This window comes from Polyodon spathula, chromosome 14 (assembly GCF_017654505.1).
Source record: "Polyodon spathula isolate WHYD16114869_AA chromosome 14, ASM1765450v1, whole genome shotgun sequence".
NCBI lineage: Eukaryota > Metazoa > Chordata > Actinopteri > Acipenseriformes > Polyodontidae > Polyodon > Polyodon spathula.
The window spans coordinates 10,172,802-10,191,709 of NC_054547.1; the positions used below are offsets into that span (position 1 = coordinate 10,172,802).

Consider the following 18,908-nt stretch of genomic DNA (forward strand, 5'->3'; position numbering starts at 1 on the left):
TTGTTACAGCAACAATTTGAGACAGTTACTAAGCCTCCTAATTAAATGTATCAGCTTACCGCTGGTTTGTTTATTTAAGTTTTTCTTTCTCATAAAATTGTGATGACTATTTAGATTTAAAAAGATCATCTAGTATGTTTTGGATTTTGGCACTGCAATGCAATTATATGGGTCACCTCAAATATTAACATTGTTGTTCATACAGACATGTAAACTGCACAAGAATCAAAGTAAAGGGAAGCCATAAGGTGTACCACATGTAGGCACTGAGATACAAGTAGAAAATCCCATTTTAGCAATGCAATTAATTCATATTCTTATGAACACGCTCCAGGATTCCACTGCCATTGCATTTATATGGTTTTGCACATGTAATAGGAGGCTGTGTGGTCCAGTGGTTAAAGAAACTGGCTTGTAACCAGGAGGTTCAAATCCCAACTCAGCCACTGACTCATTGTGTAACCCTGAGCAAGCCACTTAACCTCTTTGTGCTCTGTCTTCCGGGTGAGACACTGTTTTAAGTGACTCTGCAGCTGATGCATAGTTCACAAACCCTAGTCTTGTATCTTGTAAAGCGCTTTGTGATGGTGGTCCACTATGAAAGGCGCTGTAGAAAAATAAAGATTATTAAATTATTATGTTGGTTATTTAGTAGCATGTATCACCTTAACATTACAAGTTCATTGCCTACATATGTGAAATGATTATGGTTCACGAAGGCACGGAATATGAAAAATAATCATGTGCATTCAGGTTCTGTTCACTGCAGGCTATTTGCATGTCTAACGACATCATCAGCAAGTTACACCACGTGTGACAAAATGTAATGCAGTTCTGTTACTGTGGCACTGTGGCGTTCTGTGTGTTCTCATAGATAGAAAAATAAATAAACAGCGCCGTAGTGATACAAAATATATCGAGAGCAAAAGTGTGCCCACTGGTAAGTAACAAAACCAGAACAGAAATGCAGACAGAAAAGATACACAATAGATTGTAGTGGGAACATTGTCTAATGCAGACGGTTCTTCCTTTGGTCTAATTATCTGTTTTACAAGGGTAAATTAGGTAGGTGAAAATGTATTTTCCAAATAGAAAGGTTTGTGTAGATCAACTAATCAAAAAAGTAATCTAGCTTTATTTGTTTGTTAACTTGATGTAATTAAATTGCTGATAGGGGATATATATATATATATATAATATATAGTATTAATATATATAATATATATATATATATAATATATATATATATATGATAGAAGGGCAGCATATGAAAAGGACAAGGGTAAAAACTTCAATATTTACCCGGGAAGTTGTTTCACCTTTAATGGAACTATCATAGGATATATTGACACATTCTTTTTTCAAATTATATGCCGGTCAATTAAAATGTAGCTACATTTTTCATACTTTGCATTCAACATTTTTCCTACTTTGCAACATATAATCTATGTTAGTACCATTAATGGTGAAACAACTTCAATAGTAAAAACAGCAAAATTAAAACTTTATAGACTTTTGTCCTTCGGTTTGTACCAGTGCTGTGTTTAGCAGCACAAAAGGTCATTGGCGAAAACATGAGTCACAACATAAAACTGATTTCAAGTCATAATAAAGAGGGAGTTTGTCACGCACAAAGCGTTAATGTTCTTGGAGCTATGCTGGTGTTTAGTACTTCAACACATTAAGAGCTGTATATGTCAGTCTATTGACAGTGTCCATGAACGTCTAACAATAGAATCCCTGCAGACAAGCGTGTTATATATCTGTTCGCACTTGCTTTCATATGCTGGGGGAGGGGTGGAGGGGTCTTATCAAAAATATAATTGTCTCCTATTTAAATGTATTTATGTTTAGATTCAAAAGGGGAGGTCAAGACCTTTGAATGGAAACCTTGTGACATCTAAAAGGCACTTGGATAATTTTACTTAAATAGTCAATATTGGTTAATGCAACATTGACAAAATTCTTCTCAGGCTAGGCCAAGCCAATATTGAGATTTACGGCCCATGACCTTGCCAGGGTAGTTTTTCAATAGCAATGACCCAGCCAGGTGATCCAGGCCAGCCCCATTCTTCAAGAGGAACCAACATTTGATTGGAGCCTTGACTTAACAATAAAGGGATCCTTTTATATCACCTATTGTACATTTTCATAACATTGCATTTTTTATGTAAATGTAATTTCTTCAAATGCTGGGTCCTTTTTTGAAAAGACAAGGCAGTAAAGACTTGGTAGATATTGTGCTCAATAATTGCTTTGTGTCTCAGACAGGCACAATGTTATTTACTTTAGTTTAAGAACACTGTTTAAATCAGGTCAGTTGATGTACTAAACCAAATGCTATTGAAAGCTAACCCCCATAGGATGGCCTAAATGCTAAGCATGTTCAAAGAAATAAATGAAATAATACACTGACAAAGTATTTCATACATTGTGTGAAAAAAATACGATCAGGAAATTGGGTTTTGTGTTTGTTTGCTTGATGGTCCCAAGCCAAGGTTTTTTTTTTCTTCAGTTCAACATCTGATTATTGCTTAGGGTGATGTATTATCTCTTTTATCAGGAAAAATACAGCACATTTTTTAAATCGTGACATGTACACCTATTTTGGAAGCCAAAAAACATGCCAAGCCCTATCAGAGATGTTGCTTTAGTAAGAAATTTACTCTGAACTTGTCTGTGAAAAAAGGTCCAAGGAACCCTACCTGTAGTTTTGCTGGGCTCTTTGAGAACACATACCAAAAGCGTACATACATATTATACATATTACGTACATACTATATTAATTTATAATAAATGACCTACGCAAGCAGGACTCTTAAATTTGAACCCCCTTTGTTACCAAATCTCTTTTCATAGGACTCAAAGCTTGAGGGTGCTGGCTGCCTTATAACCAAAAACAATCCCCCCAAAAAAACCACCTCTTCTATTCAGGTTGGTAGTAGAAATTCATTCTGGAGGATTCTGCCTAATTTTGCCCCTGTACTGTATGACAAGTGTACAACCAGTAAAACCTTTCACACCTACATGGATCAGAGAGCAATTTAATTTCTGCCAGGAAAGATTCTTCTGTGGCTGTTTGCTGTTACGAAAGGGTTCACAGCTGCTTCCCTTAATGCAAATCGTTTTCTGCTGAAAGAGCTACCGAAAGTGGTAAAGGGTTAATGTTGATAACTTTCCCTGCTGAAATCAAAGAAGGGTAGGCTGACTCAATTAATCTCCACAAAAATATAGTCACAGGAGCATTAGTCTCAACACTGTGTGCATGTGCTTATCATGAAGCAGTCTCTTTTCAGTGTCTCTACTTATCACTACACTGGGAGCTGGTGCTGTTCCGAGCACATTCCTTACCATAACTTACTTTGCATTTCTATTTTAACAGCCTCAGCCAGTGGAGGGCTTCCCCTCTCCCCAGTGGAGACATGATTGAGAGTGTCAGGTTTCCTGATCACTGGTGCTTGGAGGGATGATGTATAGCTGAAAGAAATCTGTGACACAGTGATCGTCAGGAAAGGGAAAGAGCTGCCGCGATTCACTCTACTGTGAGGGGAAAAAATACCAAGAAAGAATGAGCAGGGTCACTTTTTTTGAGGTAAGGCCATTACAAACCTGGACAATGATTACAAATGCACATGTTCACTTTAGTTCAAGTTCAGTGTGTATGCTTTCCATAGTGTACAATAAATCATTTTATTTTGTCAGCATGAGTAATATGAGTGCCTACTGTTGTGTAGTGGTCAAATGTATGTAGAGATCCGTTACCCAAAGTAATCTGAGCTAATTGCCTATTCTGTGGTAGTTCCGGTCAATGTTTAATATTCCAGTTATAATACTCAACAATATTGATGAACGCTGTCAACTCAGCTAGAATAAGCTAGTGACCAAGGGCAAAATTATTTCTCTAAACTAAACAGTCCTTTGGTTATTTGTTGAACTTCATTGTTTACACAGATAATTGCTTGTTTGAGGTAAATGAGAGATTGTGGATGTTTAGTGTGTCACTTTCAAATATGGTTTTGAGGTATGAAAACATTTCCCAATTCATCATAAAATAACTAAACATACAGCCAATGAAGGGATTTGAATTGCCATAGTTGCACATTCAGTGTACACCCTACTGTATGCACAGTACAGCAATAACATTATTTTATTCAATTTTGTTAGTGGTTCAAAGGCTTTCCCCATTCTATGGAGTCAAATATTGCAAGCATGAGCCTTGTCTAAACAATTTTGGGTACCAGCTGTGGTCATAGTTACAGAGAGTTTTCTTATTTCCTCTTTTTAGCCTGTATTTATTTTGTTTTTCTTTTATATTTTAAGTTATTCTGTCATACCCACTTTAAACACTGTTACCAACCCACAATTTAAAAAATCATATTTAGGCTGCTCTCTTCTTATTGTAAACTTTACATTTGATGTACACTTCTAATTTGTACCTGCTTTGGAAAATACATTCTGAAAACATGCTATACTTATTTAGCACATGCTATATATACTGTTAATGCCAACATTGTTGTGCCTTAGGCCCTTAACCTTAGAAGGTCTAGCTCAAGTCGCAAGCTAAAACTGTCTAGTTGATTACTAGAGTTTAGCACAGGTAGGAAAGATTTCCAACTTGTGCATGTGGAGGCTGAAAACAAAAAGTGCAATAAACAAGGCATACAGGGACAGGGAGTCTTGCGATCTCACGGCCACTCTGCTGAGCCTGCTTGTTGACTGATAAGCAAGAGTCAAATAGCCAGGAGAGTGTAAGTAGTGCTTTCTCTTGCTACTCTATAAATGCCCTACATCCCAAAAACAGCTCCAGGTGTAGACACCTATTATGGACGGCACTGTTTTTCACGTGTGGAATGCAAGGAAAAGGGGCATGTGTGCTAATTACCTGGCTTTAAAATGGGAATGGAGCCAAGAGTGGAGCCAGCAGGGCGGGCGAAGCGAGCAGGGAGGGCGGGCAGGCAACTGAGGCTACAGGAATTCCAGACACACCCCTTCTTATTATGCCCCATTGATGGAGGTAGTATAATTGTTTTTTGAGCTTTTGTTTCGGCCTGAACTATTCTGAGTAATTAACTTAAAGCATTGTATACGCGGTTAAGCAGTCTGGGGTTGTAACCAACAGGTACATGCTGTGTGACGAGCTTGAGATAACGCGGTGTCTAACATTCCCTAAGGGTGTTGTAAACAAACTAAACTTTAGTTGGGAGACCGTGGGTGGAGTTAAGCTTATAAACTTTTTGTCTTGAGTTGGGTGTGTGTGTGTCTGGATTCCCAAAGCTGTGTGCGCTACTCTTTGAGAGAAAACATGCACATTTGATTTAGATTACTATAAGAGGACTGATTATGACTAAATAGCTGTGTTAAAGTAAACCTGAGTAACCAGTGCTTAGTATAACACTGTATGAGGTTAAAATAAAAATAAAAATTTAAATACTCATTGAATGATAATACTGGTGACAAGGTTATTGAAGACTGGTTTGCTTTGCTGTGTTTTTCTTTTTTGTGAATTGTAACTCCCCCTCCTGAATTCCATCTTTAATTCCCTTATTGCTGCTAATAGAATATTTGATTGAGTAATTGCACTTCATATAAAAATTCTAGTTTATTGGCTGAGGGTCATTTATTTGGTTATTAGTGGCTGTAAAAGTTTGTATTAGAATCTACCTTCTTGTCTATGGAACAAACCTGCCTGCTATTTGCAAGTTCTGTACATTAGATAATCAGTAACTGATTGGTAAAGAGATTTTATTATAAATTGTTACACTTTTACTTCTTGGTGGTCTCTCTTTGTTCTTGGTCAGTGTAGTATTTTGCCCGATATAACGAAACTGTGCATATTGTAGGTGATTTAGTAAATTAAAACTAAATTCTGAAGGCGCAATACCTTCAAATGGTGTAGTCTGGCGACATATATATCTACAGAGGAGACAATGGAATCACCAGGAATACAAGGGTTTAGTCTGCAACGGACCTAGGCAAGGTACAATAGGTAACAAATTCCCTAATCCATATACTCCAACAGGAGTATTCCATCATGAGAATGTTTTATCATCTTGTTAAAATCAGCTGTCAGAAGTCCAGCCAATCCTTTCTAATGTTACGCTGCATTAAACACCTAAGTGTCAACCAAGCACAGTATCACCTATCAGTAGTGTGGCCATTTACTATCGTTCATCACTTGATCCCCATTAAGCACCAAATATTAAAATAATCTAATATTAATAATGTGAGCCAGTCAGAAAATAGGATGATAATCAGATCTATGTGCTACTTTTTAATTTATTTTAGTATATTAGGTAATAAGGTTTGTGTCAGTGTTGGATAAAATAAGAATAAGCAGCTCACACATGGAGATATACACATAAATGGGTCCATCTGCCTCTGGGGATGCAATAGCCATTATTTTAAGTGTATCCAATATATATATATATATTTCTTTTTTTTTTTTTTTTTTTTTTATGTTTTGGCATAAAAAAAAAATCAGCAGTGAATGACATCTACTGTACACCAAAGCAAAGGGTTTCAAAGTACAATGTCAGTGTTCAAATGCACATATTAAATCGGAAGTGTTTACTTTTTTTTTTTTTTAATTGAAATAATTGGATAAATGCTGGTTTTTGCTGAGTATTGAGCAAACCTTTAAGTATACATTAGCAGGATATTACACTATCCAGTAAAAGAGTGGAAGCTCTGCTGAGTTGTATTGGTAAAAGTGCTTTCACGACAAATTGCAGCTATTTGCTTTTGTACGGTACTGTTTTGTTACACTGTATCAAGTGATTTAAATCTAGTTTATGTTTTTAAAAGTGCAGTACAGGTAGGATACCAGTCACTAGTAGTGCTGCTGAGCCCAAATTGTTGACCTTTATCAGGTGTTTCTAAAACGTCATGTGTCCCAATACATTAAAAGTAAATGTATGGTGACCCGACATTCTGATTTCCACAGGCTTGACCTCTGGCTTCAGCTTGTGATAGCTGGTGAGGATTATTGGCTTACAGCCTTTCACATTAGGTTTGTGATTCTATCAAAAACTAGGCTGTGTTAAGCCTGTTCAGAACTGCAGTGAATATCAGGTGTTGCTGGTGGCTCATTATAGCAACAGTTCAGCTGCTTAATGCTCAGATGCCTGCTCATACAGTGCTCGTGAGTCTATAATGAAAGACGAAGACTTATTATTTAGAGACATGTGCTGAGAATTGGTATTTATGTGTAACATTGTATTTTAAAATCAACTATAATATATTTTCCTGTTTTGAGCACTTTGTTGTCAAGCTGCCTGAGAATACTTTATTAAACATTATTTTTGAGACCTTATGGACCTGCTTACAGGGGGTATAGAGGGCAATCAATGTAACAGCATGTTACTGTCCAGACACAGTGGACAACTGATATACTATGATAATTAGTCTGGAATTAGAAAGCATTGTTGAAGGGGCCATCCTTTGGATAAGACCAGAAACTAAGTTCCAGTTTACACGAAAGGGGAATATAATAAATATAGTATTGCCACTTTTACCTGTAAGTAAAATTTGGCTAGTCAAAAATAAACACTTACAACATTTTAATTAATTTATTTATTTTTTTGTCACAAGATATAACATGATTGGTACTGGGCTAACAATGATGATTTTGGATTGAAAGCCGCTGTTTTGCATTGCAGTGTATATAGAAATGACTGGTTCTTTGGAATTCAGTAGCTTTATAAAGACCTTTCTAGTGAAGCTGATTATGGTAATTACATCATGTGGTCAATATGTTGGAACCAGAACAGCAGGAAGGGGAAGAAGCAAATGTAATAAATATCCCAGCTGTTTGTCTCGTGCCTAGTGGTGAGGTGATGAAAGAAAACCTAGAGGTTATACAGACAAAGACCAAAAATAAATGCGAAAACATTTTCAAGAGCTTGACCTGCTTTTACTAATCCTTGGAGGTCATCTTTTAAGAGATGTGCAGATTGTGTAGATTTTCCTTTAAAAATCTCATGATATACTTTATCAATGTCAGCGTCCTGTCCCGATTTAGATTTGACTTTGCCTAAAATTCACAGCTTATTTAATAAGGGCACTATACTGTATACTAGTGTAGCTGTTTATAACAGTTTAAGGATGAAACAATCTGAAAGGTACCCTGCAGTTTTGAATTGTTGTTTGTTTACGCAAGATACAAGTCTTGAATTTGTGCTGTTACATTGGTTACAGAGACACTGTACACCTGGGTTCTGGTAAGCCTTTAGAGACATTACGTATGGTATCCTATAAAATGTTGGAATTGTGTGTTTACATTACCCTAAATTTGCATCTGACAACATCAGAAGCACTATATATATAGTGCTTCTAATGTTGTCAGATACTGGACCCAAATCAATCAGTCCTAAATAAATGCTACTATCCTTTCAACTGCTGTTCTTCTTCTGAGAATGCACTCTCATAAAAATTGTGTGTAGGGTGGTGACAACAGCAGCCACCAGCACCCCGCAATCTACCACCAGTGTCCTTCATCACCGAACAAAACCATGATGTATCCTTTTCTGCAAATTGCAAGACAAGATTAATGATTTTTGTAAATTGCACAAGCAGCCTGCAAATCATTCCTGCCACACCACCTCCAGCAACGTCACCAGCAAGCAATGTGCCACACGGCCCGGAAGAAAAGACTGGCTAAAATCTGTATCTGTGATTCCTTTTGAAGCCAAGAACTATTGCCATAGCAAATACATAGTGTATTACCCAGTTCTCCTCGAAATGCTCTTCTTCTGAACTCACCTCTGCCAAACTCTCCTACTTCCACTCTATCATTCAGTCTTCCACTAACAATCCTGGTAAACCTTTTTCTACCTTCTCCTCCCTCCTTAGCTCTCCATACTCCTCCATCTCGGCTGATGACTTTGCCTCCTTCTCCTTCAAAATCACAGACATCCACAAACTCTTCACTATCTTGCCTCCTTCCCCTCAACACCTTTCTGCTCTCTGGCTGTTTCCCCTCTGCCTTCAAAAAAGCCTGCATCACCATCTCCTCCCGTTCATCTCTAAAACCCCTGAGCTTGGTGTCACCCTTGACCCCTCCCTCTCCTTCTCTCAGCACATCTCTACTCTGGCACGCTCCTGTCACTTCTTCCTCAGGAACATACGTAGAATTCTCCCCTTCCTCACCGACTACTCCACCCAGTTCTTTGTTCAGGCCCTGATACTGTACCGCCTTGACTACTGCAACACCCTACTGGCTACCCATCCACTCCAGCTCATCCAAAACTCTGCTGCTCATCTTGTCTTTTCACTTCCTCATTTCTCCAATGTTACACCGCTTCTCTGCTCTCTGCACTGGCTCCCTATCCCTACTCTCATCCAATTAAAAACTCTTGTACTCGCCTATCCATCACTGTCGTGACCATTCTGCTCCCTCCTATCTCCAGACCTATATTTGTCCCTACACCCCCCCTCGCCCCCTTCACTCCACTCCACCACCCCTGTCAGACTAGCTGTACCCCCTTCTGCTTCCCCTGCCTCCAGAGCACACTCCTCCTCCACCCTTGCCCCTGTGGTGGAACGACCTACCCACGGATTACAGGACAGCTCAATCCTTGACCACCTTCTGGCACCTCCTCAAGACACATCTCTTCAGAAAGCGTAAACACCCCAACTCTCGGCCACATTGGACTATATAGCACCCAGTACTTGCACCAGATTGTACTTGCACTGAACTGCTCCATACCTTGCCACATTGAACTACTGCTCCTAACTATAAGTACTTACCGTATTGTGCATCTGATTGTACTCTTATAGGTAACCGTACTCACATCTTTTTGTAATTGCTCTTACTTGAAATCATTTTCATCCGTTTATCATACTTACTATGTGTTTCTACTGGACTTTACTCATATAAGCAAAGATTTAGTATAAGTTGTAACCTTTCTTATTCAAACTTGTTCTTATACCTTACTGTATTCTTTATTTTGCTCTTACTTGAATGTAATCTGATTGTACTTTCATTACTGCTCTTACCTGTATTATGATATTCTGTAGTGTGATGTTGGAGAACATGATAACTTGTAATGTGATATTTTGTAATGTGATACTTTGTAACAATTGTAAGTCACCCTGGATAATGGTGTCTCCTAAGAAATAAATAAATAAATTCACACTTTCAACAATTCATATATTCATCAACCGCTAGGGGGTGGGGGGTGGGTATGGGCCGTCATAGTGCCATGTAGGTAACATTATACGGGGGAAGGATTTATGTCCCTGCAACTAAACAGACTGTGGAACTTTCCAAGAATGACACCAACAGCAAGTCAGCCTTGACTGAAAACTCTTTAAAACACACAAATCGGGTGTATTCAGCACTGCACTGTATTGGTCCTAGTAAAGCACATAATGTAAATCATCCTAATATGCAGAGAACTTACAATTATAGATACAGGAGGGTTTGCACATTGAAGGTGTTACATTATTAGGTTTGCTTTAGCTTAATTCTAAATGTGTCTAACTGGAATTCTCTGCAAACCGAGACATTTAGGTTGATAATATAATTTGTATTTTAAATGTAGCTAAGGTCTATCTGAAATCATTCCCATGAATAAATACAATCAGCATGAGCAACATACAACTTTTTAAAAGCAAAGCAAAACATTTATATATGCGTAGGCATTGAGTATATTCCAGTGCACTGAAATTATTAAAGATATTAATATAATTTGTGCAATTGTGTTTATGCAAAATGTTTTTGTCCCAAAGGAATGAATTAATATCAAGTTTCCAACTGCCTTCGTTTTGTGCCTGACTAATTTAAAGCAATGTTCTAGTTTCTTCTGGTACAGAGCCTGCTATTTTGCTAAGGAGATACTGTTTGGCACATATATGCTCAGAATATAAGGTTAGCATCAACTTGACCCTGTGTTAATGCAGGCAACTTTGAAACCTGAGAGGCCTCTGATTCATTTTGTTGAAATGCTATTTCACTCTCACACAAGAAAAAACTTGCACTGCTTGGTTTCCTAAGTAGTGCTGTTAAGAATACAAGCGCAGGGGTTTTTAAGATGCCTCTCTGCTTTGGTTTTATTTCTGGCAGAGTTTGGAAACTAGTGATTCTGTTGTGTTCCGTTCTCCAGTTGCAAAAGCTTATATATCAGTGAGGTCACTATCGACATTCCGATCCCATATCCTTGGCTGACTGCTAAATTGAGACGGCCAACAACACAGAATTTTCTTATGAGCATCTACAAAACTGCACCTTTGCAGAGACAACTGCTTCTTCTTAATGGTTTAGACGTTAAAAGGGAATATGGCCCCTCAACAGTCCGTGGAGTTAAGGGATTTATTCTGTGTTGCCCATTTTATTAAGAAAGCATGTGCACAGGGCATGGCAGAGTTGGGCGAGCCTGCTAAAATAAAAAATTATGTTTTCTTTGAGGTGGAGATCCTTGATCCCAAGACAAAGGGGCAGCTATGTTTTCTGGACAAGGTAAGAACTAGAGTAATACTTTATGAGATCAAACAATGACTTTACTGTACCTTGATTTATATGTTGCACAAGTTCACTAGATTTAAAGTGAGTGACCAAAGATCAGGAAGTGTGTATTCAGTTTAAAAGAACATGGAGTGGATAACAATAGAGCAGCTTTTATTAATAACTTGAATTGTGAGCGCTTCAGTGAGATAAGGACACACACAAGTGACATAACTCTCACATACTGTATAGACTGTAACACTCAGTAACATTCTTTCCATTCTGAGTGCAATAAGTCACAGCTGTAACCATGATCTTAACTCTAAATTAAATTTAGCAGGATCACAGTGGTGACATTTTACTATGTCTATGTTTTAGGTTTTATTACAGGTAATTATTACATCCACTGCAAAGTGCTAGGTTTCTTTTACCTTTCTGTAAGAACATTTTATTGCAAACTTCATGTACATATTTGTATGGTTGACGTTATTACAGTTGTGGGCTGGACAAGCAATGTGACTGAGCCAAGGTACCCTGGCTAGAAGCTCACTTATATCATGTTGCTATGTTATATCAATCTTCCCAGCTGTTTACACGTTTATGAGAGCTATCATTTTAATTTGCAGATCTGTGAGTGTGGGGGTTGTAAATAAAAAAAAATAATAAAAAAACAAGAAGTCTTAATAACTTGACTCCAACCCTGAACAAAAGATGTATGTCAGTAATTAATACTAAATTCCTTGTGCAATACTTATTTAATTTAGAATTAGAAAGCAAGACAGTACTTTACAAACTGGCTTATGTTTTGGCACCCTTTCTGTGTCTCAATATAGCACCTATAAAACATGTCTATAACCCTGGCAAATGATGGATCATTGTGAATGCTGATAGCTGATTTTATGTTGCTATTGGACAGTGACAGCTGTTGTGTGCATTTACATTCATAGCAGAGTAAATGAGGAAACACTGTTGTATTGGTCATTGCTAAAGGTTTAAATGTGGCTGGTAGTTCTTATGATACTTACAGTAATACATCACATACAATAGCCACAGTTTTAGGTTTAGTCTAAAATCAAGTTTCCACTGCTATAGTTTCCATTGCAAAACATGAAATAAAATATGTTTTCTAAAATAACGATTTTAACATTATTATTAACACTGTGAATGTCAACGTTAATGATGCTTCTAAGGTACAGTATGCATAGCCCCAGATAGAACACATTAGTCTCAAATGAACGTTCTTATCTCCCTCATTAGGACTGTCAGTTACGCCTCAAAACAGCAATAGGTTAATCTGGCACACTAAATACAACCGTTCGAGTAAATAACGTTGATTGTATAATACATCTTCGCCGACGTGATTATTTTAATACCATTGCTGTATAAGTAAAAGCTTGTGCACAACAATTCAATGCGAGGAGTAATTACGCCTTAGTAGCGTCAGGAGGGAAAAAAAAAAAAAAAAAAAAATTAAAATAAAATAAATAAACCACAACATTCGCAAATTTAACATACTACAGGTCTTACTAAAACATTTATTCCAAGAAGACTGCAGTACTTTGGAATGTAATCTATATAATTACCGGTTTATGAAAACTGTTTTATTCAGTGACAGCTGCACCTCACGCAATACATCTTGTTAATACTGTACCCCCTAACCTTCACTATCCGTGAAACACACAATGCAGAAATTCCTGCCTAAAACACAGTAATAATAATAATAATAATAATAATAATAATAATAATAATAATAATAATACATTGATTTACTTAACACATATACCCGCTAGCTGATTCTTACTCCAAAATTGCGTTTAACATCACTATTGTTTGTTTAGTTATTTATTTTTAACGTTACTGAATATTGTTAAATATTCATTATATAACAGCTCATTTTGAAACTCCAAAGAAGCGCACACTATATACAGTAAGTTTTTTTTTCCAATGTGCGCAATTTATATGCTTTGCTAGGAATACAGACCTGTCGTCATGCTCTGAGCACTAGGTAGCGCGCTTTTTTTGTTTGTTTGTTTTGTTTTGTTTATACATTCCGTACACAGAGGTGCGTACTTACAAAGCATTTTCAAAATTAATTCGCTGGGAGAATGGGACCAGCAAATCAGATGCTAATTAACACGAGCAGGAGAAGAACAGCACGCCCACTGCTTGTTTGTGGCAAAATACTGTAAATAGCAAGGGTTCAGTGCAGTTTTGTTGATAAGCTTAAGTAATGTTATTAACTGTGCACGTTACAAAAATGTAATTATTGAATCGATTATCTACTATTTATGTACATGAATATAATGAGGAATGGAATCGATCGAAAAATCGATTTTTGATTTAGTCGTAGCAGCCCTATTCAACATGCTGAAATATTCCATTTGTCTTTGTTTGATAGGTGGATCCCCATTCCACTATTGGAGAAATCAAGTGCTTGTTTCATAAAGCGTGTAAGTGCAGAATAACGTCTTTAGTGTTTTCATTGTTTATTATTGTCAAAAATATGGATTAATGTCAAAATAAAAAGTACTTTATAATGGTGTGATCGCCATGCATACTAGTACAGGCCTGATATTTGATCAATGAGTGCCTGGATACAAATTTGTGATACATCTCTGAATATCCATGCATTATCTGGTCCAGTGCCGTTTCTGTTTGACATTACATTTCTGAACATGTTAAGCACAGCACCTCCTGTACTTTCACAGAACATACAGTGAGCACAATTAGAAAACAAGATGATAAAACCATTCAAAATTATAGCTGTTAGTTAATAGTGTTTGGCTATATTTCAGTAGACAATTTGTCAGAAATAATACTAATATGTTGTCTTACTGCTGATTATAAATCTTGTTTTGCAGACCCTCATTGGTACCCATCAAGACAGGCCCTCAAGCTTGATCCAAGTAAGCATACTTGTACAAGAAGCTGCTTCTGAATGCCACTTACAAAGCTTGTAAAACATGTAGCATGTTGTAATCTTATATTTGTTTAAATCAACAATTTATGCCAAATATTACTAATATTTGGATACGCCCACCAACAAAAATATAATAATCCATCAGACATTTTACGTGCGGGTGGTCTGTTGGCATGCTTATATATAGGCAAACACTCATGTCGTAACCTGTAACACCATCTTCTGTTGCTGGTTTGTGCAGGACCAGACCAGAGCTCATTTTAGACAGAGGTCCCTAGTAAAGAGAGACTTATTTATAAATTAAAGTTACTAATGGACAAAGGGATCCTAAAATCTATAGTTTTTCTTAAACAAGATGAGGAGGCACCGTTCTTGTTAACTAATAATTAAATAAAACAAGTTTGTTCGAAGAAAAAACAATGTATTTGAAAATATTGACTGGGTGACTTGAACTAGATAGTTTTGAACCCCTACTGTCAGTGCTGCTGTAAACAGTGTAACTAATTACTGAACAGCTGAAACTGTACAGGTTGTCAGCCTGCCAGACACAGTTAGACAGTTAGTTCTAAGTTGTAAGCATTAGCAAACATTTGTCAGCTAGTAGTGATGAAAGATAATGGTGAGTAGTAGAGGTAAACTATGTTAGTACCTTATATATAACATTTAACACTGATCAGTGTATGATAACACATAGAATCTTCAATCTGATATACGTAACCTGAAAACATTTATCAGGTTAGTTTTAATCCCTGTAGTATCAGCACATGTCTCTGGTATAACATGCCGGTCCACATACTTGACAATGTAAATAGAGCCTGCTGTTTAACTTGTTAGACGTGAATATATATATATATATATATATATATATATATATATATATATATATATATATATATATATATATATATATATAGATGGGCTTCAGTGAGTTACAGGAAAATAATTCCATCTAGGGTTTCTGTGACGTCATAAATTATGAGTCCGAAGGTCAAGTCATTTATAAACTGTCACAGAAACCCGAGATGGATTTGTTTTCTAGTAACTCAATGAAGAGAACCATGTATTCTTTTTTATAATACACCTTTGTACCTTTGTGAATATTAAAGAAGACGAGGTTCAGCAGTACAGTTGGATTTTTTTAAACATAGTGTTTCAGTGCTGTACAGGCGTTCTATGTCGTTATCCATTAGTTCTTCAGCTCTATTTGGATGATTGCAGTATTGTTTTAATATCCCATTCCTCTCCAGTTTCTCTGAGATATGAATGATATATATATATATATATATATATATATATATATATATATATATATATATATATATATATATATATATATAAATCTAATATTAATACTCATTACTTACTCCATTTATACTCATGTGTCACCCTGGTATATATCACTTAAGTGAGTCATTGCACATTATTTAGATGTCATTAGCTGTGCCTTACAATACATTCTTGCCTCCAGAGGGGAAAGCATTAAAGGATGATGAGATCTTGCAGAATCTCCCCGTAGGCACAACAGCTACTCTCTATTTCAAAGACTTAGGTCCCCAAGTTGGCTGGACAATGGTGAGTATCACCACAGGTGGTCCTATTGAAAAATTATGTTCTGTTTTAGTATTAATGTCTGTCTTTCCAGTGTTATTTTAAGTTAATCACTAATTACACTTTAATTGCATTGTCTCTACATCAGTACTACATGAATGAATCGCAAGTACCAAGGCCTGAAGCAAGGCCAGGAAGTTCAATCTGGGGATGGTTCTGTACCATTTCAAGATGAGCTCATGGAAAGTTAGCCAGCAGCAAATCCAAATAGAGTACTAGTCTTATGCCTTACGACAGAGCTATTGCAACATTTGGACCAGTGCGCTTTACTACCAGGGGTTTTTAGTTCCCACAATTTTACCGTACAAAACATGAGAAAGGCCTTCAATCTTTCCTCTTCTTTTGTTTTGTTTCCATCTTTCATAGGTGTTTCTCTCCGAATATGCAGGTCCACTCTTTATATATCTAGTGTTCTATTTCCGACTTCCATATATCTATCACCATAAGCACGCGTTCACCTCCAGCCCATACCCTGCAGTGACGTAAGTGTTGTACTGGCCTGACTCTTTCTAATACCTCCATTAGCTTCATCTTCACCCACAACTAACCAGTACTGCTCTACTTCTCTTCTCTCCCTCCAGCCTGGCCTGTGTATGTCACTCAATCCATTATATCAAACGCTTGGTCGAAACGATATTTGTGCATCGTTTCTCCCATGGTACAATGCCACTCCGAAATATTGTGAGGGTAAGTTTTCTAGTTTTGTTTGTTTGGTTCTCTTTATAAAGTTCAAAATACACCTGAGGTTCTTGTTTTTCATTTAAACAATAGATTGCACATTATTCTGTCAATTCATATTAAATGATCAAATAATTTGTCTGGCCTGAATTCATACATTGTGCCACAAAACATTCCCAAACTGCACAAGATACCGTCCCTATTCAAAAACCTTTAACTTATTTGAACATGCATGATTGTCATGAAACTGTTATAGACTTGTGCTGGGCAAAATATTATTATTCTCCAAAAACTTGACATATTGTACATATGCAGAACCATTTTTACTGTGGCTACAGAACAATATATAATAGTGTCTTTCCTAGCACTTACTTGGCACCAAACCTCAATACCCCTAGTCAGCAGAGGCCCTGCTATTTAAAATAACTCTGAAGAGAGTACTTCACAACACACTTTAAGATCCTCTGATCATGCAGCCTGTCACCATCCAAATTGTGCCCTAAATCTGTCATGACTACTACTAGCTACAGAGGAACACTGTCCTTGAATGTTCTACTCATATACAGTGGGGCCTAGTGTTTTCAAATCTCAAAGCTGTTTCAGTAATAAAGCATTGCCGTTGTAATCTAGTTGAAGTTTCATGTTTATAAAAGTGACACATTCATTATTATTATTTTTTTTTTCAACAGAACTGTTTATATTACTGGGGATTTGCAGCATGGCTTGCCTATTACATCAACCATCCTCTTTACACTCCACCTTGTAGGTATTACCTGAAAGCACACAGTCCTGACTAAGCTGTTTAACACATGACTGTCCACTGTACAGTGGTGAAACTGTGACTCTCTTCCCACTATTCAAAATGAATTGTAAAATAATGTTCTTTGTGTGCTTTGATTTTTCAGATTATGGAAATAAGCAAGTCAACTATGCACTGGCAATGTTTGCGGTATGTATTTTGCACGAGTATGGGAAACGAATCAATAAAAAATCTGATTTCTTTTTTTGTTTTAACTACACTACCTTACACCTTATTAAATAGGTGTTTGGCGACAAGAACATGTTACACATTGTGAGCATATTTATTTAATCTTGGAGGTTTCCACTATGAGATTTATTAAAAATGAATAGTACATATTTTAACACTAATATATTGGCACATATATTACTAACTTACGATGAATGTCTTGTTGTCTCTCTTTCAGATATGTCAGGCCGGCAACTTTTCTATCCACTTAGCTCTCAATAACTTGAGAAGTGATGGTAAGTGATAAAATTATTTTGTATCTCACCACTCTAGCTTTGGTTGTGTCTGATCAAAGCATCAGTTACATGCATGTCCTTTGTTTTTGTCTCATCAACAGGATCCAAGGCTAGAAAGATTCCCTATCCAACCAAAAACCCCTTCACATGGCTCTTCTTCCTTGTGTCATGCCCCAATTATACCTATGAGGTAATGTTACATACTCACTGAGTTACAGATCCCTTTCACAGGAAAGCCTTGTACTTTTTTCAGCTAAACATTAACCTAAAATAGTATGTTGTTCAATTAATCATTTGTGAAATGAAACAAAAGTAATAATAACAGCACAGGGTGTGTTATTAGGATTAGAAAACCGCTTTATATCAAGAAATTGGCAGTTGCACAAGTGCAAGAGTTGTTGGTGGTCATGTGCCTAGAGCCTCAGTCTGTAATACATGTTTTTGTTTACGTAGGCTGGAGCCTGGTTCAGCTTTACAATCATGACACAATGTCTGCCAGGTAAGGTTCATGTTAAATACTGTATCTTATGAACGAAACAGCTTTGTCACAGCCTATAACATGGAAGCTTGTATTATATACTTTCTTTTTTTCTTATTTAGTGGGTCTGTTTACACTCATCAGCTTCATTCAGATGACCATCTGGGCGAAGGGCAAGCACTACACCTACATAAGGGAGTTTAAAGAGTACCCCAGCCTCAGGATGGCTATTATTCCTTTCTTATTGTAAGGAAATTATAAGCTGTTAAATGGAATGAGAGAAGCAACATAAAGCTGCATATGGCCTAAATTGAATCCAATATTATAGCAATTATGTAGTACCATTAAAAATGTCTTTATATGCAGTAACGGGACTGTTCTGATGCTATAATTTTGATTTGATCCAGTTGTATGCACTTTATGTGTTTTTTGATTAAGTTAACTTGGGAGAGCTGTAATTGCTTTTAGGAAAGCATGGTGCAGCTCTATTCAGTTTACCCAAAACGTGTGTATGTATG

The 18,908-nt window shown here is 36.8% G+C and overlaps 1 protein-coding gene across 1 annotated transcript; it reads left to right on the plus strand.

Moving 5' to 3' along the window:
- Positions 1-3,417: 3,417 nt before the first annotated feature.
- Positions 3,418-18,908, plus strand: LOC121326563 (very-long-chain enoyl-CoA reductase-like). The gene is made up of 13 exons (XM_041269904.1): positions 3,418-3,592; positions 11,408-11,458; positions 13,842-13,893; positions 14,305-14,349; positions 15,832-15,935; positions 16,338-16,453; positions 16,553-16,658; positions 17,339-17,411; positions 17,555-17,598; positions 17,855-17,912; positions 18,014-18,102; positions 18,366-18,411; positions 18,513-18,908. The coding sequence occupies exons 1-13, from the start codon at positions 3,569-3,571 to the stop codon at positions 18,638-18,640; spliced, it is 936 nt and encodes a 311-aa protein (XP_041125838.1). The 5' UTR covers positions 3,418-3,568; the 3' UTR covers positions 18,641-18,908.